The sequence below is a fragment of the Cydia amplana genome, chromosome 23, assembly GCF_948474715.1.
Source record: "Cydia amplana chromosome 23, ilCydAmpl1.1, whole genome shotgun sequence".
Taxonomy (NCBI): Eukaryota; Metazoa; Arthropoda; class Insecta; order Lepidoptera; family Tortricidae; genus Cydia; species Cydia amplana.
This window is the reverse complement of record NC_086091.1, coordinates 3,522,844-3,547,832: the sequence shown is the minus strand read 5'-3', so window position 1 is coordinate 3,547,832 and position 24,989 is coordinate 3,522,844. Positions and strand designations below refer to the sequence as shown.

General features: G+C 37.2%; 3 protein-coding genes across 3 annotated transcripts; 1 reads left to right on the top strand and 2 right to left on the bottom strand.

Moving 5' to 3' along the window:
- Positions 1–5,778: 5,778 nt before the first annotated feature.
- Positions 5,779–24,478, top strand: LOC134658690 (pro-resilin-like). The gene is made up of 6 exons (XM_063514345.1): positions 5,779–5,815; positions 12,736–12,871; positions 15,012–15,154; positions 22,353–22,488; positions 23,414–23,509; positions 24,336–24,478. Exons 1-6 carry the CDS (start codon positions 5,801–5,803, stop codon positions 24,428–24,430), a joined length of 621 nt encoding a protein of 206 aa, XP_063370415.1. The 5' UTR covers positions 5,779–5,800; the 3' UTR covers positions 24,431–24,478.
- Positions 16,295–17,422, bottom strand: LOC134658778 (uncharacterized). Its single transcript, XM_063514415.1, has one exon. It carries the CDS (start codon positions 17,163–17,165, stop codon positions 16,317–16,319), a length of 849 nt encoding a protein of 282 aa, XP_063370485.1. The 5' UTR covers positions 17,166–17,422; the 3' UTR covers positions 16,295–16,316.
- LOC134658681 (ommochrome-binding protein-like) lies at positions 17,660–19,108 on the bottom strand. Its single transcript, XM_063514334.1, has 2 exons — positions 19,067–19,108; positions 17,660–18,516 (listed from the first exon to the last, which is right to left on the bottom strand). Exons 1-2 carry the CDS (start codon positions 19,097–19,099, stop codon positions 17,689–17,691), a joined length of 861 nt encoding a protein of 286 aa, XP_063370404.1. The 5' UTR covers positions 19,100–19,108; the 3' UTR covers positions 17,660–17,688.
- Positions 24,479–24,989: the final 511 nt, after the last annotated feature.

The following is a 24,989-nucleotide window of genomic DNA, read 5'->3' as shown; positions in this document are numbered from 1 at the left end:
TATCCCCGGCGTCCCGGCCCACGTGACCGCCCGCCGCGATACATCAGGCGGGGCCTAATGTAGGGTTACCAGATCCAAATCTGGAATTTCCTGACAAAATTCCTGATTTGTGAATTTTTTTCCTGACGCTCGTATCGGTGGGCGACGGGGGGGGGATCTAGCCGTATGCGATATCTATGCTTGATAAGTAAATTTGAATAATGTACCTTTTTAGGTACTTATTGTTAATTCACTAAAATTCCTGACATTTTCGTAATTCCGGCCGCATTCCTGACAAAAGGCCAAAATTCCTGACATATCAGGAAAATTCCTGACGTCTGGTAACCCTAAGCCTAATGGGAATTATTTATATCCAGCGCCTATTCCCGTCTGTGCTCGGCGGGAACGGATGGGAATACATCATTAATCTTCTTAGCTTTCTCCCAGCTTTTTGCCATGGATGCATCCACTAGTTTTTATCAAAGTGACTGCACCAGTTGAATTACCCAAATAAGTGCATTCAAGGTGGACGTCAGGAGTTCTATAAGTTTCTCTCAAATGATCTCAAAATTTTATTATAAAAAATATTAAGCCCGTTTTTTCGGGATACGTTTCATGTTGGGGATACAGAAAATAACCTTAATTTAATTTTGGGACACCCTGTATGTAAATAAAAGTATTAAAACATTTTTCGTGTTATGACTTTTGATAATGACAAAATCCTTCAACTAACAAAGCGTATCCAATGTAAATCGGCAAACGGTACTTTATTTTTTCCGTCAAATTTTATCGTTTTTTATATTATTATTTTTCGGTAAGTTTCGAATTGTTTCCTCTATCAAAACTAGCTTAGCATACAGAATCAGGAGCACATTAACCGCTTCGCAGAAAAGTTCGGAAGAACAGTGTAAAAATTTAGCCAGTATTTTATGTTCCTATCCTACGAATGCATACAAGATGCATGTAACTAAATTATTGATAACCCCTTTAGGCCTTTAATGACCTGTCACAGGGTCGGCAAAACGGGATCCTCGAGCCTCCCAAAGAGTTATTATAGGTACCACTTTGAGATGTTAACACTGGTGATTTCTACTGGCTTCTCAAAAATTTGCCGACCCCTGCCCTGTCGCAATACTTTTGTATGAAGTTAAAATACTGAGTAAAAACCGATAACCGTGTTAAACGAGCTCATTCGGGAGTGTAGCAAATGTTTATTATAGCGCATAAGCGCATTTACGCTGATTTATAGTGCTTAGTTATAAGTAGATCTTTCTACCTACTTATGACTAAAGTGCTAAAGCTAAACATTAAACTAGGAGGACAATGTGACCTTAGACATTAAAAAATCTATTTTTAAGTAGGTACTTTTAACTTTAAGTTTGGTAAGTAGGTATATAATATTTTATGCACCTATATCGGTTATATCCTGATATAGACATTTAATAAATGTACTGGGTCAACCAAAACTTGTCAGTAGAAAAAGGCGGCAAATTTGAAAAATGTAGGCACGAAGGGCTGCCATCCCATAGAAAATTTGAATTTCGCGCCTTTTTTTACTGTCAAGATTTGGTTGACCTATATAATAATTTAACTTTCACGTTTTTTAATACGTTATAATAAAGTACATTAAACAAAAACATTTTACTGAAAATGATCAATATATGAATATACCTACCTATCGTGTCTCAAGTATCCCTCTGCGTTTACCAATTTCATACACCCACTACCTTATAATACCTATATATTTAAGTGAAGAAATCGGGATTGTTTTTTTCTTTTAGTGCTTTTAGTTGTGTGTGTGTTTTTGAACTGAAAGTTTGTATAGTTTTTGAACTAATTTAGTTATAAATAGAATGCTCGACTTGGCGGAGGCACTGCCGTGCCCCCAGATACTTAGCTACGTTTTATTATATGCTTTTTTTATCGGATGAAGACCTGGCGGTCTAGCATGAGTTGCGTTCTCGCGCGCGACTCCATACATCTGGCGCGACTTCAAGTATGGAGTCACGCGCAAGAACGCAACTCATGCTAGACCGTCTGGTACCTACAGAACTCTCAACACTGTTTAAATAAACAAACTACGATCTTATCGTCACCTTACAAAATACATGGAAATAAGTATTTTTCTCAATTCATGGAACGGATTTAGCTTGTGCTAAATCATTCATTGAACTAAAAGAACTAGACGTCATAAAACAAATGGGTTCTCGGGAAATAATAACAGTAGCCTTTTCGTTAGAACCCGTCTAAACAGCTTATTTTGTTTTTACCCGACATTACACGAATAAGTTTTTTAAGCAATGGGGGATAACGCATTTATTACATTAAATCAGCGGTTCTCAATCTTTTTTTTTGACGGAACCCTTTTGGAAAGCGAAATACTTGATGGAACCCTACAATAAAACAATAGTTTTTAGAAGTGTATTTTTTTTATTAATAAGCATAATAATTATGCTTATTTTATTATTCTAAATTCTTGCGGAACCCCTGCAGGGGTGTCGCGGAACCCTAGGGTTCCGCAGAACACACTTTGAGAATGGCTGCATTAAATAATACAATTTTAAACGTATTTAAACACAGTTGTACGGTATAAAGAAGATAAATCTAATCTTCAAGGATGGGTATTCCACAGCCGTCTTCAGATCCAAATCTTTCTATCCTTCTTCTCGTTCCTCTAATTCTTAGAGAGACCGCTCTGATGATTGATATTTGTATTTTGACTTTGATCCAGTTGATTATTTGTGAGTATGGTTTGGACCATTTTTCAAGGGATGTTCTTTTTATGAAGGATTCATATTCCGTCCCGACAACGAAGTTATTGTATTATGAATGTACCTATGCCACCGAAAATTAAGACGTAAGTTTAAGTGCTATGGAACGATCTTGAAAGAAATTTTTAGTTAAGTCCTAACTACGAGTGCGTCATTAATTTTTCAATATTTCTAGAATTTGATCCGTTACTTTTTATGTTGTCTATAATACAATACAGTCACCATTTGCAATTATGGAAGCCATCAAATACATGTGTCTGCTGGGATTTGAATTTAATAATAATTTGAGCCTACATACGTCCCAATTCTGGGCACAGGCCTCCCCTCATGCGTGAGAGGGCTTGGGCTATAAGGTGAGTTCGACTAAGATCGGACACCGGGTAAGATCGTATGATTCAAATTTCTGCCTGTTGCGGGGCTTTTTTTTAATGCTGGCAAGGTGATGCAATGCGTTGTTTTGTCCCGGGCATTGCATCACCTTGCCAGCATTAAAAAAAAGCCCGGTGTCCGATCTTAGTCGAACTCACCTTAGTCCCCACGCTAGCCCAATGCGGATTGGGGACTTCACATACACCTTTGAATATCTTCGCAGATGTATGCAGGTTTCCTCACGATGTTTTCCTTCGATTAGAATCTAAATCATGTTATTTTTCTTACATTACCTGCATAATTTCGATGACTCCTGGACTTCAAGCATTTTATCAATTGAACATAAAGTGTCAAGCCAAGTTCAAGAAAAATTAACAAGCGACACGACGACGGTCTTTTGAAGTCATAAATATTTCCATTTGTTTTTCAAGCAGACTAACAGTAGGTACTTACAATACAACTGCCAGTATACCTACTTACTTATTGCATCTCTATTAGCATCAGATTCATCAGGCCCTTACTTACCGAGGCCACAAAAATAAAGTTAAACCACAAATGATGGCCCGTGATGGCTCTATATAAAACATCTCTGCGCTATGTAGATCAGTTGCAATTTGAATTTGGAACGGAGAACGCGCGTTTTGGACGCACGAGATTTGCGCGCGAAAATCGGGATTGTTTTTTTTCTTTTAGTGCGTTTAGTTGTGTTTTTAAAAAGGTTTGTCTAGTTTTTGAAGTAATTACCGAATAAAATTAGTGAGAAACTTAGTATGTAGTGTACATACTATTGAAATTTAAGTCATTATTTATGATTGAATGGAGTTACATTAATAAATATACCTAATAATGTAAAAATTATCAAAACTCAATGTTAAAGTTTATAATAAGGAAATATTCTATTTTATTTCGTTAATTAATAATTATTATATAATAGTTAGTTTTACACATTGAAATTATTCTAATTCTAGAAAAATATAAGCTTTACTACCTATGAACCTACTAACAGTACTAACATAAAATTATGACCTTAAAAGACATTTAAAAAAATCCACATCTCATTTGCGAGTTGATCCATATTTTTGATCCTTTCTTCAGGGGCACCCGGTATAAATCAACATAATATAAATTAATACAGTTGTTATGGTGATACGACAACTACCCACCTAGGGTTTATAACATTATTTTCGTCTAAATTTAAATTAGGTACCTAAAATCGGGCCCACCAGAATTGATTGAAGAACAATTGTAACAATATTACTAAATACCTAATAATATTATGTTCTAATATAATCATTTCCTGAATAATATTTATGTTGATGATAATGTATTTTTTTAAATACCTATAGAAAAAAAAACGATTGTAAAGAGACCATGATTGCATCCGAGTTAACATCATAGATATAAATCTAGCTTTCCCAGCGTGGGAAGCTCCCGTCCACCTTCTTGTATGGGAAAACGTACCCACGGGGGTATCCATTTAGATAATCTAGAGTTACGAATTCAAGCTAACGTGGTCATTTAGATGATAACTACTATTTAAAACTGGTCAAGTTATGGCTAAAAATATAAGTACGTACAGATGTATCAGCCAATGATCTGTCCGCAGACACGTCTGGGCGTCCTGCCATATTCATCTGCCTGACAAAACCGATTAGAGTTCGACCAAGAAAAGTCTGCATCGATTTTGATAGCCCACGCAGTGCAAGTGTTCTTTATACGTCATAATTTCATAGAAGTTTGACGTTTAAAATAACATTTGCACTGCGTGGGTTATCAAAATCGCTGCAGACTTTTCTTGGTCTAACTCTAAGACATCTGGTCCCATATTTATGGTCCCTGTGTAAAAAGAGTGCACTTCAAAATCCGGCTTGAAGGACCAAAAATTATAATATAAGTATAACACAACGGCTATGACTTAAAAATATGTACATTTTGAATACTGTGGCTTAGGTATGGGAGGTAAGGTAGTACATGTATACATGTATTATTTAACCTAACGTCTGGTAGGCAATACTTCAATAATCAAAGTAAGGGCTTACCTAAATCAACAAAAGTGCCAAAGTGAGTTTTATTACTTAACCACGACTTCATCTTATACATACTGCCACACTAAACCACAACAGATGTAGCTTAATTAGAACATTAGAACAGTAGTGGCGCGCATTTAGTAAACGCAGTTAGCACTTCGTCGTCAGATTATGACATTTGCGTCATTTTCTGTTGCGACTTATTACACTTCATTACGACTGTTATGCTTTGCGATTTAATTGAATATACGTAATATGACCGTTGGTTCATTTAATTATGTTTGTTCCAAGTTCCGACTTAGTGCATTACTTTTTTCAATTAGTAATTGAAACGTGCTGGGTATGCAATATGTATCATCTATTTTTCATAATGACTTGTAAAATAATGTGTGGCATTCGAAATCTAATTCCATAGTTTAGTTCCATCTCCTAATGTTAATATACAAAAAAAAAACAATAATACTTACTTTGGCGTTATTAGTAGAACGCAAGAAAGTGCACTGGCCAAGTCGAGTGAAAAACACTGATTTAAAGAGTTTAAAAGTACACAAGTACAAGTTTTTTTATAAACTGGTATACCTACAATTTTTTTTAATTGACATTATTAAAAATAAGATGTTTGTTTCAGAATTCAATACAACAATAATCTTCGAGATGGCGTTTTTTAAAGTAAGTTAATAGAGTATTTAAAATTTAAAATAATACGTGACACAGCTCATGTAAGTACCTACCTCGTATTATGAAAATATATTCTTACTCTGTTTTACTTTCGTTTTAGATTTAATTATTATTTCTCATTACTTAATTGTACACCGTGTGACTCAAAGTTTTATTTTAATCAAAATACTTACTAACAAAAAAAACCTTATATCTAATACAATATTACTTAATCAATTTTAAATAGTCATCAAAACCATATGTATTGTCTAATTTGTCTAAGTATCTATATTATCTAGCATATTGAGTACCTAGTTAAAATGTTATTTTCATGACGTTAAAGTGTATGATGTAATAATATAATTATTAGTTATATAATGTCCCCTTCCGGTGCAACATATTTTGTGTAATTATCTTAGTGAAGATACTTCTAAAATATCTCTTTCTTAATCAACCATATCTACTTATCTCAAGTAGCGTATCCACGCATACGTATTAGATTACGTCTATAATGATCCGATTCGCAACGGATAATAAAAACTAAATCAAATTCGTATTACTATTACTTCATATTACCGCGCAAAGTATACCCGGAATGAGATTTTAGTATGCACTTGAAACTAGATTAGAATATCCTAGTAATATGTAGCTAGTTAATAAAAATTTGGTTTCACGAGATTTTCTTGAATATCCGAGGTATTTATTTCTGTAATGTAAAGTAATTTTCACAAAGAAACTGATTGATGTATGCAAAATTTCATTGCTAGTATAGAAATGAAAACTATAGGCAAGCATTCCCTTCGTCTTATCCAGTATAAGACGTTTATTTTATATTATTAAAAAAAAAAACAATCAAAAAATAGCAATTTCAAAAAGTAATTAAGATCGCACTCCCAAATAAAGTATCCCACTGTAGGGCAAAAATTCAGGTATTGGACGTATTTCTCAAAAAATTCATCCATGCATTTCTATATAAAACATTTTTTCCACAAGGCAAGGGAGAAATATACAAAACCCATCAATTTAACCCTGATTTACTAATCATTTGCGATAACCCACATCACCCATATGCCTCCGAATTTCTACATTACATCACATGCGACATTGGACGCATTTCACAGACCGCACATATTTATGTCATTATATTCCGTTCAATTGCCATAATAACATATAACATATAATAACATGTATGTCGGCCGTTTCACAATACCTACTGTAGCGTGATAACTAATCGTTTGTTGTCAGATAATTATTAAAATAATAGCGGCAATAAAAATAGGAAAGTGAAGGATAAAGCTACACAAATCAAGCCTAAACATGATGGCAATCAAATGATTACAATTAAATCGGCGACGACGACGACCTTAAATTGCAAACATCAGAAACGCTATTTAATAAGCAATTGAAGGACTTTTTACACGACTGCCCAAAAAAAAGTGTATTGTTTTCAGCGTTCATGTTTGGATCTATGTGAGTTTTTAATTAACAATGCTATCATAATTTTAATGACTTTTTGGAAGATGAAATGTAATTATTTGTAGTTTAGTATATTTTTTGGTCATATGACTCAATTTTCAACTTTAAAAATCAGTTTTAATTAAACAAATTATATAATATACCCAATTCCTATTGATATTTTTGACATAAGCTGTAAGCATGAATATTTAATTTTATTATTTTGAGTGACATATAATTTGTTATTGACGTTAGTAATAATTATATAATACCTATTTACAACTATCTAATAATCTAAAATGAAATAAGTAAGACATTGTCATAAGTCTCAAGTTCTCAACTCAACCATAAGTCTTGGCAAATATTAAGATTCAATTCTAATGCACAAGAATGACAAATTTTACTCAACTATGTTCCAGAATCTAGGATACATGTACAACGCAGCATTCTAATGGTTTGACTTGACGCAATGGGCCCTAATATTACAGCGCGGACCATTCGCATCGGCGATTTGCTGGAGCGGTTCACATGGCCACAAGTTTAATCTACATAAATCCATTTTCATAGTAAGCCGCGAAAGAACAGTTACTTACATATAAAAATAAAATAAAAAAAACAGTCGTAAATAAATGTATGTATGTCATATTATTTTAGTACCCATTTAAAAACCCACAACAAATAGGTACTTACATCGATTTTCATCAAAATATGTAATTACTTTTTATTATAAAATGCATTAATTACAAAACAAATCAGATTAAGTCATATACATATTTACTTTCATATTATTTTATCTAAGAAAGTATTTGTACGTATTATGTTTTTTAAGCGAACTGTTTTTTAGTATGATCGATTAGGTAGTGTATTATTTTCATTTAAGAAATATTTTTGCTAAAAATTCGTACACTTATTTATTTATCGTATGGTGTACTTATAAAACCAACGAAAGAAAACGAATATAATAACAAAATCCTACTTGGTCAAAATAATCAGAACCTGCAGTAAAGTCTTCGGGACTTGGCCATTGCACTATTTGCACTACCGTGCCTGACACTAAAGTAAGTCTTTACCTGCGTCTTTTTTGAACTAAAATGAGATCTCATCATGTATATCAATTTCCGTAATTCATATTTCCATGTAATCCTACACTAAATTGTATAACAAAGGGATCACAATGAAACTATTGTATGCTAAACTTACTTATACAAAACGGCGTATCACTCCTACAAATGCTTGGCGCTTACTTCATTCTTTAGATTGAGAGTTGTAAGCAGCGAAAGACACGTTTTAAGCTCTAATTCAAGTAGCATAAGGTATAAATTTGTATGGATAGGAATACCAATTAAAATGCGAAATAATCTATGGAAATGAGACGTGATCGGATCATTGTCTTTCAATGTTTGTTAGATCTCGGGAAATAGGTGTATTTGATATTAAGTTATCTTTTGAGAAGATGACCTCAAGACATACCTAACAATATCAATGAGTTAATAATGACCTCTGCGAACTTGCATCCTGTTTTTAGTAGATACTTATGTATATAAAGGTAGATTAATAGTATTTTATACAATCGTGATATAATGGAGAGCTTTTCAGTCGAGTACCGTGTTTAGGCAACGAAGCTTGCTGAGTTGCCTAAGGAAGGTACGAGATTGAAAAGCTTGATTATATCACTATTGTATACAATACTTTTTCAACGAGTCAACAAAAAAAAATACTGAAAACTAGTAGAAGAATCATATATGTAGGTAAAAAAACAGCTAAGATGCGCGAGCAGCCGCGCGCGATACCTTCATACTGATAAAATGAATATAATATTTGCCTAAACAGTATCGAAATGAATATTATAGTTGAGTTGGGGTCCCATAGTGAAAAAAGTATGCGATTTCACTTTGGTATACGAAGTCTTAATTCAAGCATTGCAGTCGACGAGTAGAAAAAAATTATTTAACACCAATGGGGCTTAAGCAAAATGTGAGATGCAAATACAAAGATGTGTTGTATAATACTTAAATATAAATAATCCTGTGACCATACCTATGTCACAGGACTAGGGCTTCCAAATACCGGACTTCTCACAATACCGGTATTAATACCGAAACTGTCTTCATCAATACCGGGATCCAGGGATCCCGGTATTGGATATGAATCGCTTAAAAATATATAGTTTTACAAAAAAGGGGAATTAGAAAGGCTCACTGGAATACCAGATATGTCCTAAAAGCTATTACGACAATAAACAATCAATGCCGCCATCTGCAATAATTTTATTTCACACTCCAGATTGGCAATAATTTGATCCAATTTGTTGACTTCACCTCACCAGTCACATTTGTAGTCCAACTTAACCAACCAGACAACATTTTTTCAAATTTCCGTCAAATTGGTTTGCCATTATTACAGTTATCCTTGCTCTTTCGTTTTATTATTTAATAAAATTATAAGAACTAATGATGTTAATGTTAATGTCACTATCATCATATTCATCACTCACATAACTTCAGGATTCATCCACCACCAACCACCAAATATTTATCTGACGCATTAGGCAACGATCTTGTTTCAATAATAAAATGCGGGCTAGAGACCAGTTAGAGTTAGACCAAGTAAAGTCTGCAACGATTTTGATAGCATACGCAGTACGCAGTGCAAGTGTTATTTGTACGTCATAATTTCACAGAAGCTGCGCTTGCTATCAAAATTGTTGCAGACTTTTCTTGGTCTAACTCTAGATGCGTCTGACGTTTACTAAGCTTTTTGATACTGCCGAACATAATGGATTTAAGGGTTGATACTGCGCATTTCCCTCATTTTTTAAAATACCGGGATCCCGGTATTGCCTTTAAAAATACCGGTATTGAAAAATGCGTTTAAAAAGACGGGATCCCGGGATCCCGAAATACCGGGATCCCGGTATTGGAAGCCCTACACAGGACTTATTATTATAGCCTCGTAAGGTCTATTTTACTTCTAGGGCAACTTAAATAACGAACCAGTGTCTTGAAAAGTTGAAAATAGTAGGACACCTTTTTAAAATTTCAGGCGCCGATATTATAAGGTCTGATTGGGCTTAATAAAAACCTGATATACCTATGGGCAATTATGACTACATATTTTCGCCCTAAAATAGGCAAATGGGTCTTACGAGGATAGATCATTATTTTTCACCTCAGCAGCTCGAACAAGGGTACTTTGCTACTTAAAAACAGTGAGCAAAATCGCATTTTGCTCACTGAGAGAGACAAAATGAACAAAATGCGATTTTGCTCGTTCAGTGAGCAAAATGCTATTTTGCTCACTGTTTTTAAGTAGCAAAGTACCCTTGTTCGAGCTGCTGAGGTGAAAACTTAATTGTTGGTATATCTTAAGAAAACATGAGTGAATAGAGGTAAGTGATGAAGAAAGAATACATTTTTCGGGTTCTCTAATATGTTCTCACTGCTGAGGTGAAAAGTTTTGTGAACTACACGAGATCAAAGTTATTTACATCTCGCTACGCTCGTGAATCTACTATTAAATCTTTCGCTAGCACGGGACTCAAAATAAGCACTCGAAGAAATATCAAACTTTGATCTCTTGTTGTACAAATAACTATTACCTCAAAGCTCTGTCTTTGAGGTGTCAGACGTGTGAGGTGTGAGGTTTGTCAATTTTGGCTTCTAAACTATGTACTTATGTTGCTATTATTTATTATACCTATACCTACACCCAAATCATATACCTATTTTAATGTAAATAAGTTAAACCCATTTGCAAATTTTGCAATAGGTAATTAGGTACTCTCACTGAAATAGACCGGCCCTATCCGATTTTAGGAAATGACTGAGCATTATTGAGTTTAAAGATAACTATTTCGGATGTTTAGAAACAATGAAATGTGACTTAATTTGTCAGCTTTCGCGTCACATAAAAGCATATTATGCAACACTATTATAATTGTAAATACAATGACGTGAACAAAAGGTTTTACTTAATTATATTTGGTCAGTGGCATACTTAGCTATATTTAGTACATTAATCAATGAGTTCATGTATAGAAAGGATGTTAAAATGCCTGCGAAACAGTAAAAATACATACTTAGTAAGTTCTTAAGTATAGATTTTTGGAAAAAAGCCACTTCATTATGTAGTTTCAATAGAATTGAAGTATTACCTAGCTTAATTTATATTCAACAAAATTTTTTTTTTTACACCACCTATTCGGAAAAGAGCTTTTTCTTCCCTGCTAGAAGTGATCAAATTGGCACTTTTCCCCCTGCTAGGAGGGATCAAAGTAACACTTTTCTGTTCTAACTCACTATTTTTAAATTTTTTTGCACATTATTTTTTTAGCTTAAATAATCTGTTTAAGCATCAGATTGTGTCAACACTAAGATTTTTTTATTTTCGTCATAGTCGATGTGAAAAGCAGTATGTGTCACACGGTATCAAAATTATTTCGTCTTGAGCGTTAACACTTGAATCCCTCATTACGATGATTCTACTTTAGAATCCCTCACTACGTTCGGGATCGCTTCATTCAGGATTCAATGTACGCCCTTGATGGAAATATATTATTTTGATCCCTTGCAACACAAACTACTTACTATTTTTACATTTTGGACGTTTTGTTGATAGGTATTTCCCTGTGTTTATGCAAGTAGCTGCTGGTTCCGCAATAGTGATTTGCTGTTTTTATTGATATTGAATTGTATTGAAACAAAATGAAATGTAAGTATAGGCACTTATAGGTACGGCTTTTTACGTAGCAGTTACCTACAGTAAAAAAATCATTTACATTCTGAAATTACTAACATTTGTTTGTTAGCAATTTCAATGTAAATGAGAAAAATACTAGTTATTGTTAGGTAATTTTAGACTTCATGTTTGGTTTTACCAGATTACGGGGTGAGTTAATCATTATGGTGAAGTTTTTTTAAGTGCCTATCTACCTAATATACTATATGTAGGTATATTATTTATTCTGTGCTATAAATATGTAGCCTATGTATAGGTTACGTGACCTTGTTAGTAGAGTAACTACATAGGTATTTGCGAAGTTTAGGGTTCAAAGTTGAAACCCTGGGGCCGCCGTGGGCCCGTGGGGAGTGGGGACCTGTTGCCTGAGTTAGCAAAGCGCCTTATAGAGGAATAGAGCCTTTTGGTGACCAGAGGGCTGGCCTAGTGGCCTAAATTTCGCTTAGCGTATCAGCATTGCTATCTACAGATCACGACTTAGGACCATAGAGTTATAGGGCATTTTATTTATTTTAAGTGATTAATTTTGTTTTTACTTAAGTACCTATACTTGTGTTAGTTCTGTTTAGTTAGGTATAGTACCTACAACCAGCAACACTCTTAACTGTCCATCGGTGGACCTTATAATATATGCTTTTTGTAATAAGGAATAAGGTCCACCCAACCGATCGACAGTTAACAGTGTGGGCGATGGTACCCTTAGGTATGTATTATGATGATGATATGACGTTCTATTCTAGGCTCTGAACCTGCTTCTCCTCGCGACCCTGGCCAGCTGCGAGCCCCCGGTCAGATACAACTACCGCGGCCGAAGCACGTTCCAGAACTCCGGCTACAACGCCCCTAGCAACACCTACCTGCCGCCGGTAGACACAGGTAACACCTGCCTACCAGCCGGAGACTACCTAAAGTACCTAACTGTCTGAACCTGCTCCCCGCGACCCTGGAGCCCGCAGTCAGATACAACTACCGCGGCCGAAGCACGTTCCAGAACTCCGGCTACAACACCCCTAGCACTAGCAACACCTACCTGCCGCCGGTAGACACAGGTAACACCTACCTCTACCTACCAACCGGAGACTACCTAACTGTCTGAACCTGCTGCTCGCGACCCTGGAGCCCGCAGATACAACTACCGCGGCCGAACCGCGTTCCAGAACTCCGGCTACTACGCCCCTAGCAATACCTACCTGCCGCCGGTAGACACAGGTAACACCTACCTACCAGGATACTACCTAACTGTCTGAACCTACTCCCCGCGACCCTGGAGCCCGCAGTCAGATACAACTACCGCGGTCGAAGCACGTTCCAGAACTCCGGCTACAACACCCCTAGCAACACCTACCTGCCGCCGGTAGACACAGGTAACACCTACCTCTAACCTACCAACCGGAGACTACCTAACTGTCTGAACCTGCTGCTCGCGACCCTGGAGCCCGCAGATACAACAACCGCGGCCGAAGCGCGTTCCGTGAACTCCGGCTACAACGCCCCTAGCAATACCTACCTGCCGCCGGTAGACACAGGTAACACCCATGTAACACCTACCTACCAGGAGACTACCTAACTGTCTGAACCTGCTCCCCGCGACCCTGGAGCCCGCAGTCAGATACAACTACCGCGGTCGAAGCACGTTCCAGAACTCCGGCTACAACACCCCTATTAGCAACACCTACCTGCCGCCGGTAGACACAGGTAACACCTACCTACCAGCCTGCTGCTATTCAAGAATTAGCAGCAAATTTTTTACGTGCGCGTACCAAACGTATACCTACTAAAGAGTGTACCAACCAGTACTAGTTTATTTTTTGTTTTTCTACCTACTACTTATGAAGGAAAGAAAATAGACAAATTCATTGTATAAATATTTTTGAATTTTTGCAAATGAAAGTGCTACACGTTCCATCTCGCGGCCAAAGGAAAAAGGGCTACATTTCGCTGAAAAACGCTGTCACCATTAGTTGGTTTGTTAAAGTTGTGCTACTCGCCGATAGAGGACGCTGAAATAAAAATATATTAATTTAATTTGATCTTGTCATGTTTAGGTATTTTATTCAGAATATAAAATATAGCTAGAGTGTTAGCGTTATATTGGTAACACAAAATTTTTATGATTTTAACAATGGTTTAATTAGTAACTTTAGTATTAAAAGCATATTAAAAGTAGTATTAACTTTAGTAGGTAGGTACGTAATATATTCTAATACTCTCGTCTCTCTCTCTCACATAGTGGATAAAAGTTCTATTACGCGTATTCCCATTTGTCTCCGCTGGGCACAGATGGTATTCATAGACGTGTTTTCACATACCTAAATCAGTCCCATCCCATTTGTCCCAACCAAGTGTATGGCGGGCGGCGGTCACGTGGAGCGGAGACTAATGGGATTACATACACCGTACCACATAATAAATAATATAATAGTAAGTACTAAGTACAGAAGACTCACTCTCTAATAAACCGGCCAAGTGCGAGTCGGACTCGCGCACGGAGGGTTCCGCACCATCAACAAAAAATAGAGCAAAACAAACAAAAAAAACAAGCAATAAAACGGTCACCCATCCAAGTACTGACCCCGCCCGACGTTGCTTAACTTCGGTCAAGAATCACGTTTGTTGTATGGGAGCCCCACTTAAATCTTTATTTTATTCTGTTTTTAGTATTTGTTGTTATAGCGGCAACAGAAATACATCATCTGTGAAAATTTCAACTGTCTAGCTATCACGGTTCGTGAGATACAGCCTGGTGACGGACGGACGGACGGACGGACGGACAGCGGAGTCTTAGTAATAGGGTCCCGTTTTTACCCTTTGGGTACGGAACCCTAAAAACGCGTCTGTTACGATCAGCACAGATATGGCCGCTAGGTGGCGACAGCGCCACGCGCGGTTTATGGCTTTCCCCAAAATTGGGGCCGGAACGGATGTACTTTTAGCTACCTGTAGCAAAGCGACGAAATCGCGGAGTGAGACACGCCTGACCGTACCTATTAAATTTTATGATTGATTTATTTTTCAGGGTTCAGCTCACCAAGCAACAGCTACCTGCCGCCCAGCAGCTTCGGAGGCGAGTACGAGGACAACAACCATGGACATGACCATGGACATGACCATGGACATGACCATGGACATGACCATGGTCATGGGCACGACCACGAAGTTGTGAGTCATTTACTTTTTATACTTACCTACAATGATTTATAACTCAAGATAGGTTATAGGCGTTCCAAAATTGAAGCGCTTACCTTGTGACAAATTGGACAAGTTGCCTTTAGTCGCGGCTGGACAAGCGAGAAATGTGTACGTGCTAACGAGCTCCCGCACACCGAAAGAGAAAGAGACGACCTTATGTTTAACAACGAGTGTGACAAAGATGGATGAAATGAAAAAAATAATTGAAAATAACAGATTTCTTTGTATGCACAGAAATAAATATGGAAGTATTTTTTGTGCTCCTCAAGTATGAGTATAACCTATCTAGGTTATATAATATCGTTGACTTACTTACATATTTACCGTCTTTACCATAAGGGCACATGGGGCCCGTGCCCAGGCAGGGCCCCCATCTTCAGGGGGCCAATTAGCTTTCTTTACTTTCCAAAAGGGCCCAACTTCTTATGTGCCCAGGGGCCCCAGCATAGTTTAAGACGGCCCTGCTTAGTACCTAAATAATATTAAAATTAAAATTAAAAAATATTATATTTAGTTAATGTAGTCTTAAGGATAATTGCCATACCCTACCAGGGTGCCATGTGATCTGTTTCTATTGTAACATCTATTATATTGTACCATGGTTTGCAATAAACGATACTATACTATACTATACTATAAATAATACTCTACTAACCGCGCCTCGGAAAGTCGCAAAATTCTGAAACGTATTTAAATACTTAATAATAATCGCCGAAACGCCCCGTACTGACTACAGCACCAGAAAAAAAGCACAACAGTAAGGTAAATGCCCCAATTCTTGAACCTACAACGTTATTACATTACACATAAGTGTTTTCTTAATTGGAAAAATGTCTGCGATGATGGTAAGTATTCCACCTGTCCAATTTCTTGGTCTAATGTCATTGCGTCTCGCTCTCTCATTAAGCAAAATGTGAGACACAAATACACATTGGACCAAGAAATTGGACAAGTGGAATACCACCCTGTAGGTACCTATAGTTTACCGATTGGTAAACTCCTAAGTAATTTTAATTGAGATTGAGAATGTTGTTGTAAGTAGGATTTAACTGCAACATAAATAAAGGTTTGTTTAGTCTACGTCTTATGAATTTAATAATACGACTTAAATCCTTATCAAACTTTTTAATATTTACGTCCTCGACCTTTTTATATCGAACATAACATAATGATTGATCGGTTTCAACCTAAACAAACCGACATCGGTCGAATAATATATATCACCGTAATCACCGAACGTTATACTTCTTATATAAAAATCTATATCCGCTACTTTCCTTGCTGTTCCATTCTGACAATCTATTTCATACAAAGAATCCAAGGTAATTCCAAAAGTTTTCTGTTCGTCTATTAGAAAATGGTAAACGAGTGGCAAATTTTCATTCTTCACTGCTTCCTCCGCGCCGTTCGGTACGCAAAAAAGTCCACAGATATTCACAAAATGTAGGTTGTTGCTGTAATCCACATCAAATACCATAACTGTTTTCCATTCGCCAACTTTGTTAGCTTTTCTAGTGTTTTTAACTTTGTAAATGCCATGGTTGTTTGCGTCTAGGACGTATATTTCATTGTTGCGAATCACAATTTTCATTATGTTAATGTTATACAGACCTATTAATGTAGCATTATTGAACACAGGATCGAATTTGTATAAGCCATCGTCTGAACCAAAATAGACATCACCAGTATCAAGATCAACTCCTATAGCTTTGTTTCTAGCTATCCCAACTATCTTCTTGGTCTCTTTCGTTACCACGTTGACGTGGCCTCTTCCAGAATTCTGCAACTCATCATCCATATATGTGAAGAAAAGATGTCTGCTTGAAGAATCGTAGGTCAATTCCCTCGGGTCTTGAAATTTGTCTGTCAGTAACTCTTCTCTGTAGAATCTACTGCCGATTTGTCGAATAGGAACGTTCGACACATACTTCGTAACTTTCGCTTCTACGCAGAACAGGAAAATCGCGAATATGTAATTCATTATCACGTATATTTGGTCTGACTCCACGTCGAGTACTGATGCATGTGTTTATGTTTCCCTATTATCTGGTAAATTACTAACTTTATCAAGTATTGCGACATTGAAATGTGACCCTTGCTCCTTTATATTAGTGACTGTATTCGGTTGTGCCCTTGTGGCCTCTGTTCGTCACAGTTTATGAGCATGCTAGGGACTTATTATTATACGCGTTAGAATTTGATCAAACTTTTGTAAAATTTTAATTTGCAATGTGGATTTAGTTTCTTGATTAATGGAATAAAATGTCTTTAGTTAAATAAATAATAATTCAGGAAGGTCAAATGAAGTTTTACTTCGTTAAGAGTATACAAAATTAAAGTTGTCCACATAAGATAGTAATAAAAGAAATGGCGTTGGGCAGAAACTAATGACAGTTGTATGCAAACCAAAATACATAGTTAATTTTCTTATTATTAATAAATGTAATAACAAGACAAATAATTTAATAAGTATACTTATTAGGTAGGTATTTAAAAGACTATATTCAATTGCAAGGTGTAAGTCTCACAACATTTGTCGCATCAGCGTATACCAAGTTATTCTGATTGTCAAAGGCCACACCAAAAGCATCATCAATATCCACATATTTCTCTAAAGAATGCTGCGTTTTATTCACAGTGTAAATACCATCTTGAACGCAAGCATAGACATCACCATCTTTATTTTTAGTCAGTCCTCTAATGCGTATATCTTCACCAGATATATTAGTCGCATTTTTCGTGCCTTTTTTTTGACTGTACAAACCGGAACTGTTCGAGAAAAACAGCGTATTTTCATTGTCAATGAGAAAACTATCTACTAGAGTATCCTCCAGATCTTTGAACCTTGTTATTTCACCGTCAACAAAGGTGTACAGGAATTGAGATGGAAAAATAGAAAAGTAAAGCACATCCTTGTAATATATCGTCCAAATATCAGTGCCGTTTGCTCCAAAAAAATCAGCTTTGTTTGCATTTGGTTTATATTTATATATGCCATCACTTCCACCGATATAAACCTCGTGAGTGCTTTCGTCTACCGCTTGAGCAAAGCCATTTGGGACGCCATCTATATCAGTGAATTCTTTAGTGTTTAAATTAAGTTTGGCTGATTTGAAGCCTTCTTCCTCACCTTTGATGGTGTAGCTGAAATAAAGCGTGTTACTACTGAAATCAGTGGTGAGAAGGTATGGCCTGTCGAGGTCAGTTTTAAGTACATCTTTGCTGTGTTGAACTTCGTTTACAAGAGGTCCTTCGCATTGGGCGTCTCGCTTTGTAACTCCAGCTTGGACGATGACTAGACTTGATATTAAAATAACGAGCTTCATGATTAGCTGAAATGTAAAATTAGAAATAATTAATCCAAAAGAAAGGTTGCAAAGTAGTTACATTCCAATCTGTAAACTATAATAAAATTGGACTTCGCCCCTTGAAATTGTTGTTTTGTCTTTTCGAAATGTCGAAGGCATTTGACTCCGTAGACGTAGTCAAGATAATTTATAAGTAAATTATAGTTTTAACACTCTTAGGAATCAATTATAAATATTACAAAGAATTAAGTAATATCGAGAAAATACATCATGAGTATCATGACATGAAATAAGTTAACCATATTTGAAGTTACCCACAACCAACCAGACAAAAGTTGAAAAAGCAAACTACAAGTTAGTGTCCCACAGGGAAGCATCCTCGGGCCTCTGGTTTTCTTAGAGCCTAGGCTAATCAATACAATTTTTATTATTTTCTTGTCCAGAGCTTAATTTTCTCTATTCCTTCAAGTTTTTATTTCGTTTTATTCATGAGGTTGATAAATTTTATATGGGTATTTCAATTGAAGTATTATATTCTAGATAAAATTTGCGTAATAAAATAAATAGAACTTACCGTCTGAATCCGCGTGTTCATGACAACTAACATGATAATTGTTTGCGCACGCTATCATAGTAGAATAAGAGAGGCATGGAGTAAAATAATAAAAGACACATGACAAAAATAATTAAACGCAAAAAACTTTCAACGATTAAAGTACTTACAACGATTAATTACCTATACACCTACACATTTATACCTAGTATTTTTATGAAAATCATAAGTACTAACGTACGGTGTGGTATTAAAGATTTTTTCTAAACTCATGGTATGAGAGTACTAACTTCCTACAGGGATCGGAACCGGTTTTTTTTGCAAAAACTTCGAAATAACCATATTTTTCGAATTATTTTATACTCGAAATGTAGGACTCGGTTGTGTTTTTAGGTAACGACTTCGTATTATCAGATTGCCCAATTAGAAATGAAATAATTAGCAAAGAACGAAAAAATACCGTTTTCGTTCCCATACAAAAAATTCCGGTAGGTATTGAACATACATTAATATATTGCCAAAGTTACCTATTATGGTTTTCTTGTTGTATCTAATAACATAAGACCCAAAGCTTTTTTGAATAAAAAAAAAAGCGGAGAGGTTTAATGATATTTGATTTTCTAACCCCGAGACAAAACCAGGCCTTGTTCATATACAGACACACTTAACGAAAGTTCTTTACGAAATGCTTTGCCAAATTAAATCGCCGCCCCGGCTTCGCACGGGTTAACAAATTATACATAAACTTTCCTCTTTCACTCTATCTTTAAAAAAACCGCATCAAAATCCGTTGCGTAGTTTTAAAGATCTAAGCATACAGATAGACAGACAGACAGCGGGAAGCGACTTTGTTTTATACTATGTAGTGATAAGGAACCACTCTACTCATCCTCTGTTCCAAATCATGCGAAATGACCCGCCGTAGGTTATCTTTATCAAGGAGTCGTAATGACAACTTCGACCAATCACGAATACCTATTCGTCATCTTACAGGCCTATATACACGAGTGTAGGTATTGTGTAGGTATAGTGTATACTTCGTACAAGTAAAGCGGGCTAGACGAATATTTTTGTGTCACATAATTTAGGTTTTTTACCTAGTACATATTTATCTCGTTGGTTGGTATTTGGTCTTAGTAATAGCTACCTATTTAATACCAAATTAGGTACAGCCTACAAGGTACATATCTAAGAAAATACATCTTAGCATAAACAATAAAAAAGGTATGTCAGCGAAAACCGCGCGGCAGTTATAAGTGCGTTTACCCTAATCGTAAGGTCTCCGAAGTCTCTCCTACTCCTTTTTTGCGGGCCGGACTGTTTCCAAGTCAAGTCGTAATTTGTTACGACATAAAAACGTAATATTTTGGTAATATATACCTACCTACATATATTTACCTATTATTTTATCAAAAATTTAAAATACAAAATATAACCTATATACCTACTCCTTCTGTAAGCTTTTCGCTAGGTGCACGACTGGTGCTGCCTTCATTTTGTCGGACTTTCTACGTTAAATCTTATGGAGTAAAATTAGTTCAAGCGGCTGCCGCTAGTGGGCGTTTTTTTTTGTTGTCCCCTACACTTTTTTTTTCAAATTTGGGATTTTTTTATGTTATTTCTACTCAGAATCACGAGCTCTTTCTATCCTAATAGGAGAAAAAAAGTGTCCCAACATTTCCATACATTTTTCGATCTTTCCATTTCGCGACCGCCATACAAAGTCTATGAACAATGGTGACGGAATGGAAATAAAAACCTTAGGACACTTTTTTTCTCCTATTAGGATAGAAAGAGCTCGTGATTCTGAGTAGAAATAACATAAAAAAATCCCAAATTTGAAAAAAAAGTGTAGAGGACAACAAAAAAAAAAGCGGCCAAGTGCGAGTCGGACTCGCCCATGAAGGGTTCCGTATTTAGGCGATTTATGACGTATAAAAAAAAAACTACTTACTAGATCTCGTTCAAACCAATTTTCGGTGGAAGTTTACATGGTAATTACATCATATATTTTTTTTAGTTTTATCATTCTCTTATTTTAGAAGTTACAGGGGGGGGGGGGACACATTTTACCACTTTGGAAGTGTCTCTCGCGCAAACTATTCAGTTTAGAAAAAAATGATATTAGAAACCTCAATATCATTTTTGAAGACCTATCCCCACCACAGACAGATACCCCACACGTATGGGTTTGATGAAAAAAAATTTTTTGAGTTTCAGTTCGAAGTATGGGGAACCCCAAAAATTTATTGTTTTTTTTCTATTTTTGTGTGAAAATCTTAATGCGGTTCACAGAATACATCTACTTACCAAGTTTCAACAGTATAGTTCTTATAGTTTCGGAGAAAAGTGGCTGTGACATACGGACGGACAGACAGACGACGGACAGACGGACATACGGACAGACAGACAGACAGACATGACGAATCTATAAGGGTTCCGTTTTTTGCCATTTGGCTACGGAACCCTAAAAAACGCCCTAGTAGGTACTAATGTCGGACATTCCATAAGTTTACCTGTGTTTGTGACGATCAGCGCCACTTCCCCCTCCACCGACTTCGCACCTTGCCAATAATAATAGATGAGGTCCGAGCCTGACACTTACGAATCACGGGCCGCCGGCCTTAGTTTGAAGACCTGGAGTGGATACCCCCTATTACTCACTAGTAATTCTTGTTTGAAGACCCCCTACTTAATCGTGGAGTGCATACCCCCTATTACTCACTAGTAATTCTTGTTTGAAGACCCCCTACTTAATCGTGGAGTGCATACCCCCTATTACTCACTAGTAATTCTTGTTTGAAGGCCCCCTACTTAATCGTGGAGTGCATACCCCCTATTACTCACTAGTAATTCTTGTTTGAAGACCCCCTACTTAATCGTAGAGCGGATACCCCCTATTACTCACTAGTAATTCTTGTTTGAAGACCCCCTACTTAATCGTGGAGTGGATATACCCCCTATTACTCACTAGTAATTCTTGTTTGAAGACCCCCTACTTAATCGTGGAGTGCATACCCCCTATTACTCACTAGTAATTCTTGTTTGAAGACCCCCTACTTAATCGTAGAGCGGATACCCCCTATTACTCACTAGTAATTCTTGTTTGAAGACCCCCTACTTAATCGTGGAGTGGATATACCCCCTATTGAGTAATAGTACTAGTGAGTACTAGTAATTCTTGTGTCCCCTACTTAATCGTGAAGTGGATACCCCCTATTACTCACTAGTAATTCTTGTTTGTTTCAAGACCCCCTACTTAATCGTGGAGTGGATACCCCCTACTCACTAGTAATTCTTGTTTCAGCCTAAGTCCTACGAGTTCGGGTACTCCGTGAAGGACGCGCAATCTGGCAACGACTACGGCAGACGAGAGAGTTCAGATGGCAACGTGGTGAGAGGAGAATACAGGGTGGCTCTGCCTGACGGACGCACGCAAATTGGTAACGTATTACCTTACATTAAGGTTGGATTTAGAATGACACACAGACCGTGGAATGACACGACTACGGCAGACGAGAGAGCTCAGATGGCAATGTAGTGAGAGGAGAATACAGGCTGGCTCTGCCTGACGGACGCACGCAAATTGGTAACGTATTACCTTACAATAAGGTTGACTTTCGGTGTTAGATAATACAAGGGGGCAAAGTTGTTGTTTAACCGCTCGTGCTAATATTGATACCCGAGCAAGCGAAAGATTCCAAAATTGAACCACGAGCATAGCGAGTGGTTCGAAAAATGGAATCTTGAGCGTTGCGAGGGTTTCAAAGCACGAATGTTAAACAAAATTTGCCCCCGAGTGAAACACAAAATTTTTCACCACACCAACCCGAAGCAAATATTAAATGTAAAATATCAAACAAAATCAAACCAAATCAAATCCAATCCAAATGAATGTTATTAAATATTTATCATCCAAAATCATCATTTAAAAGTAAATTCTACACCAGCAAACATAAGAAAACAACTCAAAATTTGCATTTGATTACTTTGCCTCCCATGTGAATAAAATGCAACTTTGCTATCAGCTTTTGAAGTGCAAAGTAAGCCTTTCCGAGCTGGTGTGGTGAAAAATAATCTGCTATTCTTTTGTTGTTTTAAGTGTACGGCCTCAGTGGCAAGCGTTCAGCGGAGCGGGCAGCGTGACGTCAAGCGTCAAAGAACTATAACCTGTTTTAATTTATCGCCACTCGTTGCGAATTTCCTATTTTTCGCACTTGTAGATTCTGTTCGAAAAGAGAAGTCGTGGAATGTATGGGGCCCCATATATTCCACGACTCTTTTCTTTCCGCACAGACTCTATCGTAATGTACTATTTTAGAAAGTAGTGTATGTAATGTGTGTCTCAAAATTGCTAATTATTTCCAGTGACATACCACGCTGACTGGCAGACCGGCTTCCACGCTGACGTCAGGTACGAGGGCGAGGCGCGGTACCCCGAACCTACCAGGAACCAGAACCAAGGTGAGGACTTACTTCTTAGCGCCACTTGCACCATAACACTAACTCGGGGTTAACCGGCTAAGCCGGTTACCATGATGGTTACCAGTACAATTTGACATTGTGTTAACGGTTTAACGGGTTAACCCCGGGCACCCCCGGGTTAGTGGGATGGTGCAAGTGGCCTTTAATCGTTACATTTGGCAGAGTGGCCAACGAATATAGAATAACTTTACTTGACTGGCGCGATGACCCAAAACGAGTCTTGGCCTCGCACACAAGAGCACGCCAGTTTGCTCGATCCAGAGCGGTATCACGCCAGCTTTCGCAAACGCCGAGCTCACGGAGATCTGAGGGCCTACCGCGAACCACGTTCGACGTGTTACCTCCCTGTCACACTTACGTACGAATTTACAAGTGCGACAGAGAGGCAACACGTCGGACGTGGTTCGCGGTAGGCGCTCTGTCTCCACCCGTTCTGCCCAACGATATTTAGGATAACCAACAGGACGGCGGCCCTTTTGGCTGCCCGATCTTCGCCCATCCTTTCGAAATATAACATAATATTGTAAAAATAACATCGAGAGTACCTATCGGTAGATAAAGTCTATTTTTTTATTCGGTAGACTAAAATGACATTTCATAGTATGAGATGACACATGATGTTCATACTATGAAATGTCATTTTAGTCTACCGAATAAAAAAATAGACTTTAGGTATAGCCGAAAGAGAACGTGCTATTCGATTTGGTAGGAAAGGGACAGCAATGACAGCATGTTTTTTTATCTTCAGTTTTGTCAAACTAATACTTATTAGATATCTTATACTACCTTTACCTACCTATTTCAGGCTACAACTACCAGCAACCCTCAGACTTTAGCGGTTCTTTGACCGGGTTCGGATCCCGCCCCTCCACCGCCTACGGACCTCCCGGCTATCATTGACCACCAAATATATTTGTTTAGTTAGTTATAATGTAAGCAAATATCTTATAGGACAGAAACGAGAGGGTGAAGACCGACGCCTATGGTCCCGGTTATCATCGACCAGATAATATATTTGAATACTTAGTTTGTATTATGTAAGCAAAAGTCTCGTACAGGGTAAACAGGGCTTCGCGCAGTACGAATCAAACGTCCTTAAAAGCGATGGTATACCTACTTGGTATAGCGATATAGTCTCTTGCCCACGACGGATACGGAAAATGTATTTTTTTTGCAGAACAAATTCCAAATCGAAATGGCTTTTCCGATGGCTGTTACGGCTGTAGCGGTAGGGAAGTTATACTTAAGCACTCTGATTACCATTGACCACCAATATTTAAGCTAGGGATACACGTGTAGATGTGTCTGTCAGACAAATAGGGTAGACAAAAGCCAATCGCTAAAAGGCCTGAGTGGACGCTCGAGTTGGGCGTGCAGCGGGGCGGGACGTGCGGCGTGCATGTCAAACAAATGCAAGCGTATAGGAGCGGCCTTAGTGCACGCTGCTCAAATTACTTGT